At 37.9% G+C, this 18,000-nt stretch overlaps 1 protein-coding gene across 2 annotated transcripts in view; it reads left to right on the plus strand.

Moving 5' to 3' along the window:
- MED13 (mediator complex subunit 13) overlaps positions 1–17,487 on the plus strand; it is a 56,589-nt gene extending 39,102 nt beyond the window's left edge. For both annotated transcript variants that reach the window (XM_084493569.1, XM_084493570.1), the window contains 19 exons: positions 23–144; positions 1,276–1,366; positions 1,508–1,722; positions 2,179–2,375; positions 3,400–4,316; positions 5,729–5,896; positions 6,935–7,158; positions 7,677–7,866; positions 8,085–8,550; positions 9,238–9,457; positions 10,091–10,282; positions 10,433–10,656; positions 11,084–11,226; positions 11,445–11,603; positions 11,687–11,872; positions 12,061–12,209; positions 12,438–12,611; positions 13,114–13,214; positions 13,882–17,487. In XM_084493569.1, coding sequence (XP_084349695.1) covers positions 23–144; positions 1,276–1,366; positions 1,508–1,722; positions 2,179–2,375; positions 3,400–4,316; positions 5,729–5,896; positions 6,935–7,158; positions 7,677–7,866; positions 8,085–8,550; positions 9,238–9,457; positions 10,091–10,282; positions 10,433–10,656; positions 11,084–11,226; positions 11,445–11,603; positions 11,687–11,872; positions 12,061–12,209; positions 12,438–12,611; positions 13,114–13,214; positions 13,882–14,014 — 4,271 coding nt within the window. In that variant the 3' untranslated portion in view covers positions 14,015–17,487. The remainder of the gene's footprint in view (positions 1–22; positions 145–1,275; positions 1,367–1,507; positions 1,723–2,178; positions 2,376–3,399; positions 4,317–5,728; positions 5,897–6,934; positions 7,159–7,676; positions 7,867–8,084; positions 8,551–9,237; positions 9,458–10,090; positions 10,283–10,432; positions 10,657–11,083; positions 11,227–11,444; positions 11,604–11,686; positions 11,873–12,060; positions 12,210–12,437; positions 12,612–13,113; positions 13,215–13,881) is intronic.
- Positions 17,488–18,000: the final 513 nt, after the last annotated feature.

An 18,000-nucleotide genomic window follows, 5' to 3' on the forward strand; every position in this document is an offset into this window, starting at 1 on the left:
TGTAATCTGTTTTTCTTTATAGATGCCCAACGTATTGCTGCTCATGCTCGCACTGCATCAACTAGCCTGTTCCATGAAACAGACTTGGTGGTCTCCTATACTGACCTTGACAATCTCTTCAATTCTGATGAGGATGAACTAACAGTAAGTGATGTTCAAAACGCATGGCAGCTGCTAGACAAAAACCTGCAAGTAACATGTATGTGTTCTTGTGTTTTGTGGGTGGTTTTGGTGGTTTTAGGGGAACTTGCAAGCAAGTATTGTGACTCCTCTAGAACAGATATGCTGTTCTGTTTGGCTCATGCAATCATTTTTGATACAAAAAAGCTTTTGATCTTGCATATCCTCGCAAATCAGACAGTATATGCTAGAATATATCTCTAGCTAAAATTAATAAATTAGCTAGTCAATGAAGGTAATACTGAAAACAAACAAAAACGTGGAAGAAAAGAAGCATTTAAACACGTGGACGGACCTTTTGCCGACGGAGCTGTTTCGTTGCAGTAGTTATTGTCTTGGAACAGTTTCTTTTGCAGTCTCTAGTGGCTCTGAATTCATTATCTTTCTTGTTTCTGTCTCAGTACTGTTGGTAATCAGTTGTCTTTTCTGAATTGGACTTTGTTCCATGCATAAACCTAAATCTCCTTACTCAGACAAAATACCCATCAACTTTAATGGGAGCGGTAGTTGAGTAAAGGCGTGAAGGATCTTAATGGCCATCAAAGGTTGTCATTATATAGAGCATAAAGCAAGCTTATTTGCTCTTAAACACGAAGACTCTTATGTTCTGTAGACTACAGTACTGTCTAAACATTGTAAAATATCTCTTAATTTAAACAGTTTTTCTTCCCTTTAACTCTTGTTCCAGGAGTTGCATTTATCTCTTTCTATTCCCGTTCATATGGTAACATCAGTAATGTTAGCGTGGCTTTGGGAGTGTGTATTTTTTATGAGAGATTGTGGGCAGCCCTATTTAGCTTTTTTTGGTGTCTGCTAACGGGCTGAGAGCTACTTTATAACTGGTCTTTCATTTCAATAGCGTCATGATTTGACGGGAGAGTATTCTGACGTACAAATATTAAGGGAAGACAAGGGTGACACCAATTACTAGTATCAAACTTATGATTTATTATAGGTTTTCTAAATATTACATAAAATTATATAAAGTCTCATCCTTCTACATCCACTGTACATGAAATTTCCTGTTATCAGGGAAAATGAATGTGTGTTCATGTCTAAAATGATTTTAATAGAGTACTACTTTTTTTTTCTTAGCCTGGATCTAAAAGAACAGTGAATGGTGCTGATGACAAATCCAACTGCAAAGAGGCAAAAGCAGGGAATTTAGACCCACTGTCATGCATAAGTAAGCTTTATTTTCTTCTTTAAATAGAATACTAGTTTTAAACATTTAAACATGCTTCCTTTACCCTACTGAAATCTTAGGAGAAAGAAAGCAATTCAAACTGTTGTCATACTCTAAAGCCTACTTCTAATCTGAAATTAGGCACTGCGGATCTCCATAAAATGTATCCAACTCCACCTTCATTGGAACAGCATATTATGGGATTTTCACCAATGAACATGAATAATAAGGAGTATGGCAGCATGGACACTACACTTGGAGGAACAGTACTTGAAGGGAATAGCTCTAGTGTGGGAGCTCAGTTCAGAATTGAAGTAGATGAGGGTTTCTGCAGCCCCAAACCTGCTGAAATAAAGGTAGGTAGTGCTGATAGTTCTGATATGTTTCTATTGATTATTGTTCAATCTATTACTCTAATCCTGAATAGGATTGGTGGGAGACTAAGTACAATTTGTAACTTTTTTCCCTGTATTATACTGATGTAGGCAACATACATCTAATAAGTAATGTGTTATTTTACAACTTAAACTTAAAGAGTGATATATCAATTACCCATTGATATCAATTACCCATTGGTAAACTAATGATAAAGTTTTGATAATTCATGGTTTGTTTTGTATTGACATATCACTTGATGGGCGCCAATGATGTATGTGTAAATCTTAACTTCCACTTTACGGCTTTATCTGGATTAAATATTAAAGAGCTACTGTTTGAACTCTTATTCAGTTCTATTTTTTTAAGAAGCCTTTTTATTGCTGATGTAATCTTATTAATTTGCATGCTGATGCTTTACCATGTATAACTTCTAGGATTATTCTTATGTTTATAAACCTGAGAACTGCCAAGCCTTAGTGGGATGTTCCATGTTTGCACCACTGAAGACACTTCCTAGCCAGTGTCTCCCTCCCATCAAGCTGCCAGAAGAATGCATTTATCGCCAGAGTTGGACTGTGGGAAAGTTGGATTTACTTCCTCCAGGACCTGCCATGCCATTCATCAAAGATGGGTATGACTTATGCCACAAATGTTTGAGTTTTTTACGGTTTTCAGTTATTTACACAATAAAGTACTCCTTAGCTTTATTTTTTTTAATAAACCTGTAACGAGAAAAAATTATAAAGACACTGTTTAGACAACTGACAGAAGTCTTTCAAACAATCTTTGATTAAACCTTACTACAAGAGAGTGTCTCCTGAAATAGCTTCTTAACTGTGCATACACTTTATTTGTTGTCTCATTTAAAGGTTTCTTGGGGAAGCTTAATGGTGCAAGTCCAGTTTTAATAAGTAATGAAGATGGTAACAATCAAGATAAATGTAAACCTGGGACTTTTTTTTTGCAGTGGTGGTATAGGTACTGTAAGGATTTAGTAGGTGGTGCTTCTGTTTCTTAAATTATTTTCTTAAGTAGTAATAATCTCATCTGTACTGGAATTAGAAAAGAAAATTACTTTTATTGGAAGCTATGCCTAGAGTGATATTGCCTTGTAACAGGAGTATTACAGGAAGCATTTCTTTAATCTGTGTTTGGTAGTGATGGTTTTGCTGGCAGTTCTCGAAGGAAATATTTATTCCTCCTTCTGCATTAGTAGCTTCTATAGACAGATTAGGCAATGAGGAGGCTGTGTATTTATTGATAAAGTTGCAGTGTTTCTGATTTTGTTGCAAATACTGATGTTGCTTCTATTAGGTCGCTTATAAGCAACGTGTTCCCAGGTCTTATCAGCCTTACAGGTCTTGGGAAACATTCAGCTGCTTAGAAAAAAAAGTTAAATATTTCCAGGTGATATTTCATAAATCTAGCTGAATCTGCTATTGGCAGAATCCATACATGGAATCCTGCAAAGTCATTTAGAGCAAATGCTCCTGAAGTTCATTAGGGAATGAAATTATTTCCGTAGATTATGAAAGACTAGTTCAAATAAGCAAACTTTAATTAGGAAGACCCTTATTTAGCAATCTGAGACTTACGTGGTGTATTGGTTTTGAAGTTTGTTTAAATTATTTCTTTCTTCTTATGGCTCCAATCAGTGATGGAAGCACTATGGATCAAGAGTACGGCCCTGCGTACACACCACAAACTCATACTCCGTTTGGGATGCCACCAAGTAGTGCACCACCCAGTAACAGTGGAGCTGGAATTCTCCCTTCTCCTTCCACCCCTCGTTTCCCAACTCCTAGAACACCAAGGACTCCTCGGACACCTCGTGGAGCTGGTGGACCGGCAAGTGCACAGGGTTCAGTCAAGTACGAGAACTCTGATTTATACTCACCAGCTTCCACACCATCAACATGTAGACCGCTTAATTCTGTTGAACCTGCAACTGTGCCTTCCATTCCAGAGGCACACAGTCTTTATGTGAATCTCATCCTTTCAGAGTCTGTAATGAATCTCTTCAAAGACTGTAACTTTGACAGCTGCTGCATATGTGTTTGCAATATGAACATCAAAGGTGCTGATGTTGGAGTTTACATTCCCGATCCAACACAAGAGGCCCAGTATAGGTGTACCTGTGGTTTCAGTGCTGTTATGAATAGAAAATTTGGCAACAGTTCTGGACTGTTTCTTGAAGATGAATTGGATATTTTAGGACGTAATACGGAGTGTGGCAAGGAAGCAGAAAAACGCTTTGAAGCTCTCAGAGCTACTTCTGTCGAACATGGCAGTGGAGGACTGAAAGAACCTGAGAAACTGCCTGATGAGTTAATACTGTTGCTGCAAGATCAATGCACCAACTTGTTCTCACCATTTGGAGCAGCAGATCAAGATCCTATTCCCAAAGTCAGTGCAGTTAGCAACCTGGTACGTGTAGAAGAAAGGGATTGTTGCAATGACTGCTACTTAGCCTTGGAACATGGACGCCAGTTCATGGACAATATGTCAGGTGGAAAAGTTGATGAAGCACTTGTGAAAACGACTTGCTTGCACCACTGGTCAAAAAGAAATGGTAAATACTGAAAACAATTTATTTGCTGCTCTTCTACCTCTGAATTTTTACTTTTTTTTAAAGGTTTTTGGTTTCAAGTACTGGATGCTTTAAACTGTTTTCCCACCTGCATGCTTTCATAAACGTCTGCTTTAACAGTGTTCAAAATAACGCTTCTTTTTACCTTCTATGGTGGTACCATACAGCAAGCAGAGCGTAGACCTTGAACACCATATACCGCCGTATAGTTCTAACAGGTTGGAAGTGTAATGTAAGACCACAGTAACTGTTCAAGATGCTTTTCCTAGACTTATTCTTTTAAAGCAGCTTTTGGTGACTGCATCCACAGAGGTTCTGTGGAATGAGCGCATGTAGAAAAAGTGTAGGTGGTTCAAATGGTGACTGTACTGCGAAAGGCTACTGTGGTAGAATTCAAGAAGATGTATGATTCAATTGGCTTCTGCCCCCTTCTTTAAGAGGGGGCGGTAGTTTAATGGGGTGTGTGGTAAATGTGCTTTATTGTGGCCTTTGCTGTGTGTTGGATCTGCCAGAGATTTTTGGAGTTTTCTTTCTAGGCCTTGGCTAATGATTTACTGTCTCACGGTACACTCCTGCCTGCGTGTATTTGCATACCTACCTCTTCTCTCAGTAGCAGTCTTTTCAAGCACCAACTATAGGTGCGTAAACAGTAAAACATGGAACTTTGAGAAGTTAACTACAGTTAATAGTCATTAGTGAGGCTGAAGAAGATGAACAAAGCTAGGCTTCTGTGTATTGATGGGGCTGTAAGTTTAAAAGCCCAGGCTCTGGATAAATCAATGTTTTCAGGTACACAGGAGAAGACTTGCTATAATTGTGACCTTGATGCTTAGGATAAAAAGATGTGAAAATGACTTTTAGAAGAAGGCAAAGAAACTATAGCCCTGACAAATTTTGCGTCAGTTTTTGATTCTTAAACACGGTGCATTAAATGGCATAGTGGTGGGAAGCTGATGAAATGGACTGAGTGTTTGAGACTTCTCTGAAGTGAGCACTGGGTGGCAGTCTGCATAAACTTCCTTTACATGGAGGTGAGAATTCTGCAGTTTAAAACTTGCACAACTTGATTATTTTTTTTTGGTGACTTAGTCTAAGAAATAAAAATATTAAGATGTTAAGGCTTTTGCAGAAAGTAACTCTACAGATGATTTTTTTTTTTTTTTTTTGGTTTCCTTGTTTGTTTTTTATCTGGTTAGGAGGGGGAGAGGGAGAACTCTAAATCTGTGTGCTTAACTTTTTCTATCTGCCTTTGGATGGCCTGCATGAACAGCATGTAAATTTTGGAAGAAGGTGACTTATTTAAAAACAAGGTAGCTTAGGATCAGGGTTGTTTGTGGAAGGCTTTGTTTTATCCTATTGTTGTGGCAGGCCTTAACAACTTTTTATCCTTTCAGTTTTGGATGTGAGCATGCAGTGTTCCCAGGACATCCTGCGCATGCTCCTCTCGCTCCAGCCAGTTCTTCAGGATGCAATTCAGAAGAAGCGAACAGTCCGATCTTGGGGTGTGCAAGGCCCTCTCACGTGGCAACAGTTTCACAAAATGGCTGGCAGAGGCTCTTATGGTAAACTGCTGTGTAGAGTCTTGTCTGTTAATCTGTACTTGATCTGGCCACCAAACCTCAGGGTCTGGATGCTGTTCAGCCTATTGCTATTCTAAACAGCATTTGGACCTTTCTTTAAAATAACAAGAGCCATTAGGCAGAGGAGAATTCTTTTCTTTGCAGAAACAGAATATTCTAAAAACACTGAATGAATCAAAAGTATCTGCATTTAAAATTGACAATTGCGCTGTTTATATACACCTGACACTTATCATAGTGAAAGACTGAATTTTCAAAATTGATTTTGTGTTTAAATACAGAGCAATTACTAAATATTAGCTTTGAAATGCTTGAAAAGTGTGCTTTATTGATCAGTAGCTTCAAAATTATGTTGAACATCTGAGATCATCCAGTGTGTTGTATCATACATACTTGGAGTAGCCTACACCTGATGCATGTTTACAGATAGAAGGTAAATTTTGTGCACTCAACTTAAGGTTTAAACTCTGACTTTATTAGCATATGTGAAATTGTTTCATTTGCCAACATACAAAGGGATCACCTTTTGCCAGCAGGTATTAGTAGCTATTGTAATATTTAGAACATCCTAATTATACATTTAAGATGCATATAAATGCATGTTCTTGAGAGTTTTCCTTCTGTGGTCATTCATGTATCTGCTTAGACTATTTACATTTCTTCCCCCTCTTTTTTGATCACTGATCCCTTAGATTCTGTGGGGAAGGCTTCCTGGATGGTGAAGATCTGTTCCTGATTGTATAGTGGTAAACATAATAAACAACTGTGTAACTTCTTTAGGCCCTGAGAGATTTCAGATGAGAATACTCAGCTGATTTTTTTTTTTTTTTCCTCAGAGCATTGGATTGTGCATGCATGCTTTTCATTTGTATCTGTTAAAAGAACTATTCCATTTATAATCAGTGCTACTTCTTAGATGCTGGGAATGCTAGTGTTTCTTCTTTTCATGTTTTCTAGAAGCAGGTTGTTATTTTTAAGCTTCCTGCTTAATATATTGGAAAATCTATCTTGCTTTTCCAGGAACTGATGAGTCCCCAGAACCACTGCCAATCCCAACATTTTTGTTGGGATACGATTATGATTTTCTGGTGCTGTCTCCATTTGCATTGCCATATTGGGAGAGGCTGATGTTGGAACCTTACGGATCTCAGAGAGATGTTGCTTATGTTGTGGTGTGCCCTGAGAATGAGGCTCTGCTAAATGGAGCAAAAAGCTTCTTTAGGGATCTGACTGCAATATACGAGGTACATTATTTATGGCAGTTAGCAGTGAAATGGATTTTTGAAAAACTGTTTCTAATACATACTCATAACTATTTATCAGGCTTGTCTCCAGTGGTATAAGTGCTTGTGTGGAATGCTATATCAGAAAGCTGCTGGAAAGGGTTTTAGGAATGGGCACTTGGAAGATAAGGGTTGTTCGCACTGCTCATCATTACTTCTAGTAGTAGCTGTTTTGAGTCTGTCTGATAAAACGCCACTCAGTGGTAAAGCAGAGTATTACCACTTCAATTGTTTTAGCTTGTTAATGAATTAAGTGCATGTATTGCTTGGATTGTGATTAGGATTAGAGTGGATGATCTATCAATCTGTTTTTCTTGCATTTAGGAAAACATGAAAATCACTATACAGTATTTCATACTCGTGTAGTTTTCTAGAATTAAAACGTTTCTTTGGAATGTCATGAGTCTTTCTCTCTCTCCATGCTCCTTTGCTTGATATCTTTAACTCCTTACCTTGCATCTTATGTTTTGCCTTTGCAGTCATGCAGACTGGGTCAGCACAGGCCTATCTGTAAATTACTGCCTGATGGAATCATGAGAGTTGGACCTACTGCTTCAAAGAAACTTTCTGAGAAGTTGGTCACAGAATGGTTCTCACAGACAGCTAATGCCAACAATGAAGCATTTTCCAAACTGAAATTATATGCCCAAGTTTGCAGATATGAACTAGGTATGGATTACTTTTTTTTCAGTGCTTCTTATTTTGTATACTTGCCACCTGTTCCATTCCAGTAGAAGAGAAATCGTTGTATTTATTCATTGAGTCTTACTGTTTGTTACAGTTTTCTGGTTTTAAGGTTGGGGAAAAAAGTAAACCAGAAAAACCATACGTTTAGGTACATCTTCATAATAAACAGTACTAAATGTACACTTTTTTTCTGGTTTTAGGTCCTTATCTTGCTTCTCAGCCTTTGGACAACTCTTTACTTTCCCAAACAAATCTGATCCCTCCCCCCAGCCAGCCAGCCTCTGCTCTGCCCCCAGTGACAGCTAATGCTGGAAATCCCAACACTCCATCGTCTGCTCCTGCAGCTCCCACCAGTAGTACTATGACAGCAACATCAACTAGTGCCATGTCTTCTGCAGCTACTACAGCTAATTCAACCTTGACGACCACTGCCACGTCATCCTCTTCTGCTAATGTAGGCAGTGGGATACCAACAAACAAGCCCTCTTCGTTTCCACCTTTTAGCAGTATGAACAATACCACTTCAGCTTCCCTGCCCACTCAGGCTGCAACAGTCCAAAATGGGCAAACAGGAGGACAGCAGCAACAGCCGACACTGCAAGCAGCAGGGATGTCTGCGGATACTACTTCAGCACCTGCACAGCCCCATCCAGAGGTTTCTGAAAGGTAATGGAACTGTATGTTCAAGCCCTCTTAGGTTAAAAAAAAGTAAACCAAAGCAAAACATAAAACCCGCAGCTCAACAAATGTGAACGTATTAATGGCACGCTTGTCCCCTCAATAACAAACAATTTCTTTTCTAGTCACCAAGTTGCTTTTTAGGGAGAATGCGAGCTCATTAATAGTAGAGTTTAACTTTCTGACTTATATCCTAGCTGCAATTCTAATTGTATCTCAGTGTTTGCTGTGATACAAAAATAAACTTTTTTCTTCTATTTATCTAAAGAGGAAAAACTTCGCCAAACTATCTACCCTCTGTATTTTCAAATGAGGTGGAAGGAGAAATAGATATCTGGCATCATCTTGAAATTCTACTTTGTTATCGAAGTCATAGTTTCTCAGTAAGAAGTGTCTTCATTGCTGATGTTGTAGGTGTTTTTGTTCCCCAGTTGAACCAATCAAACTATGTGCTGATGAGCTTCTGTAATGAAGAAGGCTAAAGAGAAGACAAGTATGATACTGAGTTGTTGACAAGCTAACAAAAAAAAATGAAATAAAGACCGTTTCTTACACCACAGTTAACTCAAAGGTCTTTCAGATTAATCTTTGATTTGAGCTTAGTTTTAATGTAAGTAAAAACAAATAGTTATAAAGCTTACCATCTAGTAATGGGTTTCAAAATTTCATTTCCAGCACTATGGATCGCGATAAAGTTGGAGTCCCTACAGATGGAGATTCACACGCTATCACCTATCCACCTGCAATTGTAGTTTACATAGTTGATCCTTTTACGTATGAAAAAAAGGATGAGAACAGTAGCTCGTCTAGCTTGTGGACACTTGGACTTCTGCGCTGCTTTTTAGAGATGGTTCAGGTTCTTCCTCCCAACATCAAGAACATAATTTCTGTGCAGGTGAGCCAACATTTATAGAAACACGCTGATCAAAGTACCTCCTTTTGGTTTTAGCTGTATTTTGGAGATGATAATGCCCTCAAAGTGAAAGTTCTGTTTGCTCTGTGAACATTGTTTACAGTTCTGCAGCTGTTAAATTAATAAGATTATGGTCTTTAGAGAAGTTTGGGTGTTATTAGTCAAAGCCAAAGCCTGTGGTAGTTTCCTAACTCCTCAGTCTTATCTCAGAGGAATGCACTGGCCCACTCCAGTAATGAGTGAAGTATGGGAAAACTGCTTTGTCCAATCACCAAAATCTGCTGCGAGCGTAACCCTGCTGGGCTTTAGACTAGGGCTTCTTTGTGATAAGTATCCAACTGTAACACTATCAGCAGCAAAAGTAGTAATCAGAGGGCATCTTACTGGAGGACTCACTAAGGTTATCTGCTAACCAAATTCTTTTCTTTTCTGAAGAAAAGATCGATGAGCATAATTACTTGAAGTCCCATATAGCTTTGGAAGGAGTAGCAGAAAATATCAGAGAACCAGAGAAATGATTGTAAACTGACATGCTGAAAGCAACATACCCAAATACTATCTCAAAAAAAGTAATGATGAAACAGTAACTTTATTTTCCTGTGTATTTTGTTCTAGATTGTCCCATGTCAGTACCTTCTGCAGCCCGTGAAACACGAAGACCGGCAGATTTATACTCAGCATTTAAAATCTTTGGCATTTTCAGCATTTACTCAGTGTCGGAGACCTCTTCCAACTTCCACCAATGTGAAAACGTTAACTGGCTTTGGTCCAGGTTTAGCCATGGAAACTGCTCTTAAGAGCCCTGATGTGAGTATTCTCAAGACTAATGTGATTCTGTAAATATGTGAATCAAAGGGAAAAATGTTTATTTTATCAGCAGTGTCTTTCACATTAACTAACCAGAGTTAAGAATAATTGTTTCTTGAAAGTTCATTTTCTGTTCTGTCATCTTTATAGAGACCTGAGTGTATTCGACTCTACACCCCTCCTTTTATATTGGCTCCTGTAAAAGACAAGCAAACAGAACTAGGAGAAACTTTTGGAGAAGCTGGCCAGAAGTATAACGTACTTTTTGTAGGCTACTGTTTGTCTCACGATCAAAGATGGCTTCTTGCATCCTGTACAGATCTCTATGGAGAACAGTTAGAGACTTGCATAATTAATATTGATGTACCAAACAGGTAAGAATGAGTTCTTAATTTTTAGCATGTGTATTTTCTTTATTTCCCCCAGAATTATTTTATTTATGATAATGTAAGAGTAATTCTGACTTACGTAGACTCACCATATAGTAAAATTAAAACAAACAGATAATTTCAGTATTATGTGTATATTGTTAAAATTTCTAGAATGCAATTTAGATTACTGAGAGCTGTTGTATGTTTTTTCCTGCTACATCCCCCTTCTGGTTTCTTGATGTCAGTGTTAGAATGTGATTAATTAAAAACAAACCAGCCTCCTTTTTTGAATTTGAAGTAGCAGTTAATGTACTACAATATTAACATTATTGTTTCTTGCTAATGTTCAGGTTACTACAAGCAAGTCCCAAAGGCAGCTAGAGAAACTTCTTGTCAATGGGTTCTGATTTTATCTTTTTTTAAATTCTAGAGCTCGCAGGAAAAAGGGCTCTGCCCGCAGGCTTGGTCTTCAGAAACTCTGGGAATGGTGCTTAGGACTTGTGCAGATGAGCTCTTTGCCTTGGAGAGTTGTAATAGGACGTTTAGGAAGAATAGGACATGGGGAATTAAAAGGTAATGTTAGCATTTTAGAGTCTAAAACTCTATTTGGAGCTTTAATCTTTAATAATACAGTGTCTGTCCCTGCTTCTGGAAGAAAACCTATATAACTTTAGAGTTCCTTTGTACACCTAACACGTGTGAACTTTATACCACACAGTGTTTTATGTAGAATATGTATTCTGCAGTGAGCGCTGTTCTTGTAGATAGACTTGTGTCCTTTTTATCATCAGATTGGAGTTGTTTGCTGAGTCGCCGAAATCTTCAGTCCCTCAGTAAGAGACTAAAAGACATGTGCAGAATGTGTGGCATCTCTGCTGCAGACTCTCCCAGCATTCTCAGTGCTTGTTTGGTAGCAATGGAACCACAGGGGTCCTTCATCATAATGCCAGGTATTTGAGAAACTATGTTTTGGAGAGGGAACTCATAGTTAATTCTTGCAAAACTAAGGAAATGCTTGACTTGTCTTCCAAAGATTCTGTATCGACTGGCTCTGTATTTGGACGCAGCACCACTTTAAATATGCAGACATCTCAGCTGAATACCCCACAGGACACGTCATGCACTCACATACTTGTGTTTCCCACATCTGCTTCTGTGCAAGTAGCATCGTCAACTTATACCACTGAAAACTTGGATCTGGCCTTCAACACAAACAACGGTTAGTAGATTGGATTTACTCTTATTTTAAAAACAAACCAAAGCTCTCTCATCACTCCCCCTATAATAAGACTGTTTATTCTACTGAACTGCAGGATTTATGTGGAAAATCACTTGATTTCAGAATGTGTTGTCATATCCCATAGGTAGGGAAATTGCAGAAATTGACTGTTCTTGTTCTTTTTCAAGATGGAGCAGATGGAATGGGGATCTTTGACTTGTTAGACACTGGAGATGATCTTGATCCTGATATTATAAATATACTTCCTGCATCCCCTACTGGATCCCCTGTACATTCTCCAGGGTCCCACTACCCCCATGGAGGTGATATGGGCAAGGTAAGAGTATATGACTGCATGTGGTTTCTGTTCATTTGTTTTCCTGCATCTGCTCATGGTCCTCTGTAGAATGGAAGGTTCCTAGGAAATGTTTTGAATTAACTGCCTAGTGGAGTGTCTGCAAAATTTGTGTAATGGCCTGGATGTTTCAAAATGCTTTGTGATTTGAAAGTGACAGATAACTTCTGTTTTGTGCTCTCTAATATTAAACTATTGCTTGTTTTGTAGGGTCAAGGTACAGATCGATTGCTTTCAACGGAATCTCATGATGAAGTAACAAATATACTGCAACAGCCATTGGCCCTTGGTTATTTTGTGTCAACTGCCAAAGCAGGTCCATTGCCTGACTGGTTTTGGTCAGCATGTCCTCAAGCACAAAATCAGTGTCCCTTGTTTCTTAAGGTACGGTAAGCTCGTCAGGCTGTACAGCCATCTTTGTGGACAGTCTCTCACACACTACTGTGCAACGTGCAGGGATCTGAATTGGGAGAACTGTTATGTTTAAAGAGTCAGTGCACAGCTTCTGGAATATGTCTGGTTTTGTTTCAAGAGGGGTTGGGTTTCGAGTTCTTGAGCTTTAGCTTTTTATGTTTGCTTTTTGAAAAGGAAGAAAAATGATTAATGGAAGGTAGCAAATAGTCTGAAGGATTCTGCTTTTCTGATGGTTTCTTCAGAGTATCCTGACACCTTTTTCTTACTGGCTCTGTGCTAAAGTATTTTGTAAGGATAGGTGTCCTGTTCTGTTTCTAGACAGACTTCTGATCAATGTTTGATCCCTTTGGGGGACTGGTGGTGGAGGGAAGTAATGTAATTACTTCCTGCAAGATGGGGGTCGGTGGTACAAAGGGAAGAAAGTAGTAGTTTAATCAGATGCTAACTGCTAACATCTTTCTTCCTTTCTTAGGCCTCTTTGCACCTCCATGTGCCTTCAGTGCAATCAGACGAGCTACTCCACAGTAAACACTCCCATCCACTTGATTCTAATCAAACTTCTGATGTGCTCAGGTATTTATGATTGATCACTTGCAAAAATATTGTGCATTTCATCTTTAATATTGCTGCAATAGATCTACATATTTGTTTTTCTTGCTGTTATTTCTTTGCTGATGTCCTCAGTACGTCACAAACACAATAAACTGCTGTGCTTTGAGTGATTAAAAGATGGCTTTATCACAGGACAGTGCAGTTAAATACAAAGATCACTAAGCCCTTCTTTAATTCAAGTTGATTACAGCTGAAAATATTTGAAAAATATTGAATTCATCAAAACCAGAAAACAGTGTATAAATGAGTGGAAGATGGTTATACTTAAACCAGAATTTTGCATGGGTCGTGGGAATACTGAAATGCTGAAGTACAAGAGTGTAGATAGTCATGTAAACATAGGACACTGAAAAAAGGTTCCTTTGTGTTTTTAATACATGAACCTCTACGTTAAGGAGCATCAACAATTAAAATGACTGTTTTCTACTGAAATAATCTTCTGCTTTGATGTGCTTGTAATAATTCTGAATTATAATAATTGATTGTGCTTGTAATAATTCTGAAAGCACGTTATTTCAGCACGTTGGGAAGCATACGTGCCTAATACCAAACAAATTAGCATATTAGGACTGTAAAATACTGGTGAGAAAAATCTGTTGGCTTAATGGAAGCTTGTTTTGCTTTTCAGGTTTGTTCTGGAACAGTACAATGCACTCTCCTGGCTAACCTGTGATCCTGCAACCCAGGACAGACGGTCATGTCTCCCAATTCATTTTGTGGTGCTGAATCAGTTGTATAACTTTATCATGAATATGCTGTGATCTTCATCTGAATTTTGCAAGACAAAAATGAGGAAAAGGGATATTTCACTGCAGGACTAAGTTATAATTCTTCTCAGTGCAAGTTGTTTGTGGTGGGGTATGAATCTTGTTACTTCCAGCAAATATTGTTTTGACTTGTGAGAGGGGTACCTACTTACCCTGCTGTCTTTGAGTCACTGACTATGGGGGACGCTTTAGAATGATGATCAGAAAGTGTATTATAACATTTTTAGTAGCAGAATTAACCATTTTTCCCCAGTCACAGTATTTGTGAAGAGTAATGAGCCATAGTACCCAGTCATGGTTAATGAATATTAAAAGCATGGAGATGAGAAGAAACATGAGGAACAATAAGTTTCAACCTATGGCTTCAGAACATCAAGATGTTCTTGTATTGGATTATAGTACCTAGTATTCAAAAATGCCTGCATCTCTTATTTATTGTAAGTTTTTAAATGTATAAATTGTCTTATATTTCTTAACCTCTTTTATAAAAATTTTCCTAGAAGGTTTATACTGCCTTCTTGCTTTAAAGCAATTGGTCTAAAATATATGTAATCGTCTTAATTAAAAGTTGCAGTAGGTTGCTTTTAGAGTATTATTTTTTTGTAAGGGGGTGGGGTGGGGACAGTAAATTTGTATTGTCTTGATGTACAGTTTAATGGGGATAGAGGGGTTAATGTCCATACCATTGTGTGTGGGGGATTTACAGCTAAGCTGTAGTTGCAGAGTACATGTACAGTAATGAAGTTCACTGTGTTTATATAAATTGAAAAGGTACCGGGTCTTACAGCATTTTATATCACACCTTTACAGAGTAACAATGGCAATATATAAGTGATATTGTAGGTGGTTTAACTTGTAGTGAGAATAAAATGAATAAACTCTTCAATTGAAGTTTGTGTTATGGTTCAGGGCTGTGGCTAGATTCTCAGATCTGTTTCCAGTGTACAAGTTTTATTATTACAAGAATATCTATTGTGCATTGTTGTTACCTAGATATTCTTGGCACTGTGGCGACTGCATTAGTTTCTTTCACATGTGTGATAAAACACCAAATTTGAAGCAGAACACACAGAAAAATCTTTTTACCCAAAGTCTCCTGTAAGGCTGAAATTTAGCCCAGCTCTAGCCATTTTACAAATGCAAAAATAGTCAATCTTGACTTTAAGATTGGTGTGTGTTTAACTAAAATGTGGTGTATATAGATTCTCAGTGAATTCTGGTATTCAGATTTTATTCCACTAGTAAAAATAAAAAATGAAAAAACACACAAAAAAAAACAAAACAAAAAAAAGGAAAAAAAAAAAAAACACAAAACAACAACCAAACACAAAACCCTGAACACTTTCATGTATTTTTGGCACTGTGGTGAAGGTACCAGGTATCAGTGTATATGGCCTTCCCCGTACCCCCTTTTCAGACTGGGGCATGTGCCAAGGAGGCTTAGCCCTCCCTAAGGAAGGGACTGACAAATCACAAGGCTTTGATAAACCTCTCCTCCTATTAAGTCACCATTTTTTCCTCAGTAGCTTCCTTCCTTTCTCCTAGCACATGCCAAATGTCTGATGCTGCTCTAAAATAGCCCCTACGGGTGCTGAAGAGCAACTGCATATGCTTTTCCTTGGTTCCTCATCTTCCGACTGCCAGATTAAAAACTTAACTCCTGCAGTGCTCACATGAGCTCGTTATGATAACCCGTGTCCTGGGTCTTAATGCTGTCCGTCTGGCTGGTTTAAACCTTTAAAGGAGCAAGTTTTTAAGATCCATTTGTGCACCCACTGTTAATCCTCTACAAGGAAGAAATCACTCGCATTTACAAAATGTACTATGTTAATGAAAACTATGGTTTTGTAAATGCAAAATACCTGCCTGAGAATTTTTCTTATGAACAGTCTCCTTGAATCTTGTATATACAATATTAGCAACCTTTTTGTTTTTGTATAAAGAAGTTGTACAATTGGTGATGAAAATTTTCAGTCATTTCTTCAAAATAACATGAGTGCAATCAGCAGTGAGCATATTTTGATAAATAGAGTTAATAACTGGGTCTGACCATTATTTTATCCTGATAATGACAATGCACCATAGATTAAGCAGCACGTTTTTTATCTTGCTGAAGGTGGTTTTTTTCCTCATTTGGCTGAGATTTTTGGAGTGCAAAAGTGCTCTAAAACTGGAGTTTTCTAAGCATATGTCCTAGATTTTTTTTGGAAGTTTTGTTGCTTAAGTGGTCATTTTTAACCCTGGCTCAGTTAGCCAAGTTCCAAGGGCTGGGTTTTGGTGTGGCTTTTTTTTGTGTTCACAAAGGTAAGTGAATCAGCTGCCTGAACGTTGATATAACTGTGTTCTGTTATCTGGACCACAGCCTTCCCTGTGAAACTTTCCAACTGTGAAAGCTGTCAGTTTCCCATGTGCGGTCACCCCTGTTCCCTTTCCCCCTATCTCTTTCCCTACAGTTAAAGTAAATTATAAGTAAATTAAAATATTGCAACCACTAAAAAATATTAGGAGGGCCGTTTCTGAAATGATAGTTACAGCTGGCAATGTGCATATCAAAATTGCCAGCACCGTGGAACCAACTACTACATTGGGCATACATTTTTGTTAGTTACTTTCATTTAACTATTTTAAGTGCACATAATTGCTGATTTATAAGTAAAATTGCCACAAGCCAATAACTTGGGTGTTTTAGCAAGTACAATCTTAAAGATTTGAAAGCTTCAGCTCTGGCTTCTCAAAGTGGTCTTGCAAGAAAATGCTGTTCCTGGCAGTGCTCTGTTAAGTAGCTGTGGAAATGTAACTCCATTTTGTGTGTCCACAAAGTTAATTTTTTTGTTTTCCAATTAAAATTATGTATTTCAATGTAGCTATATTGTACTTAAGCCATTTAGTCACCTTTGGCTTGCTACTACTTGAATTAATTTGAGAGCACTGTGCTAGAGCAGCAGACCACCACTGTACTTGCAAACAACCCTTACATTTTAAAGTAGCTCTAACACTTAGATCTTTCTAACATTTCTTGAAATAATTAAAAATGAATTTATATTTCAATCCTCAGCTATGTTCTTACTTAGCTGTCAGTATGGCGCAGATTATTGTATTTCTATATTTACCTCCAATGGTAATTTTAACTTCATGTGTCTATGAAGACTTGCAGATGTCTTTAATCAAGCACTATTTGTTAATACTGTAATATCAAAATATTATGTTGCATTATTTTAAAGCTTTCAGAAAGAGTAAAATGTTTTTAAAATGCTATTGCACCATATAATTTGCTGCACAACAGTATGGCACAGCATATCAGTCTTTCAATAGTAATGCTGCATAAACAATGTTTTGATCTGGGTTTCTTTTGAGAATTTTTCTCAATTAGGTGACGTGGTCTGACATTACTGTCTCAACGACCTCCAGCTGGGAAGGTTTTTTTTTCCTTTTTTAAAACTAATTAAAGGACCCAGGACTATGCTTCATACTTATACTTTTTTTTTTTTTTTTAATTATTATTCTCGTTGTCGTTATTGTTTGTGGGTGTACTTTCCATTTTCAGTGGTGTAGAGCTTAATTTACAGTAGAACTGGATTTGGGACCTGCCACACTCCTCAGGGTCACTGTTTCGGGCTGTTGTGCTCCAGCGTTGAGGTTTTTCGGAGCGAACTGGACGTGAGGGCCGGGTGCCCACCTGGGAGCCATGTCACCTTCACCGCCCCCTCACCACACGCGGGGTGCGCCAAGGGGAGGGTTGTCTTCTACTTTTATTTTTTTTATTCTTTTTTTTTTTTTTTATTTTACGTTCTCTCACAGCCGTGACACTTAATGGTCCAAGCCGCCGTATTTATCATGACATAACAAAAAGTGATTAAGGAACAAACACTATTGCTGCCGAATGCCATAAACACTGAGTTGTACAAATTGTGATTGAGGAAATGAGAAAAAAAAAAAAAAAAGGTTTATACTTTTTAAAAAAAAATAACAAAAAAAATCAA

This window comes from Aythya ferina, assembly GCF_964211825.1.
Source record: "Aythya ferina genome assembly, chromosome: 19".
Classification (NCBI taxonomy): Eukaryota; Metazoa; Chordata; class Aves; order Anseriformes; family Anatidae; genus Aythya; species Aythya ferina.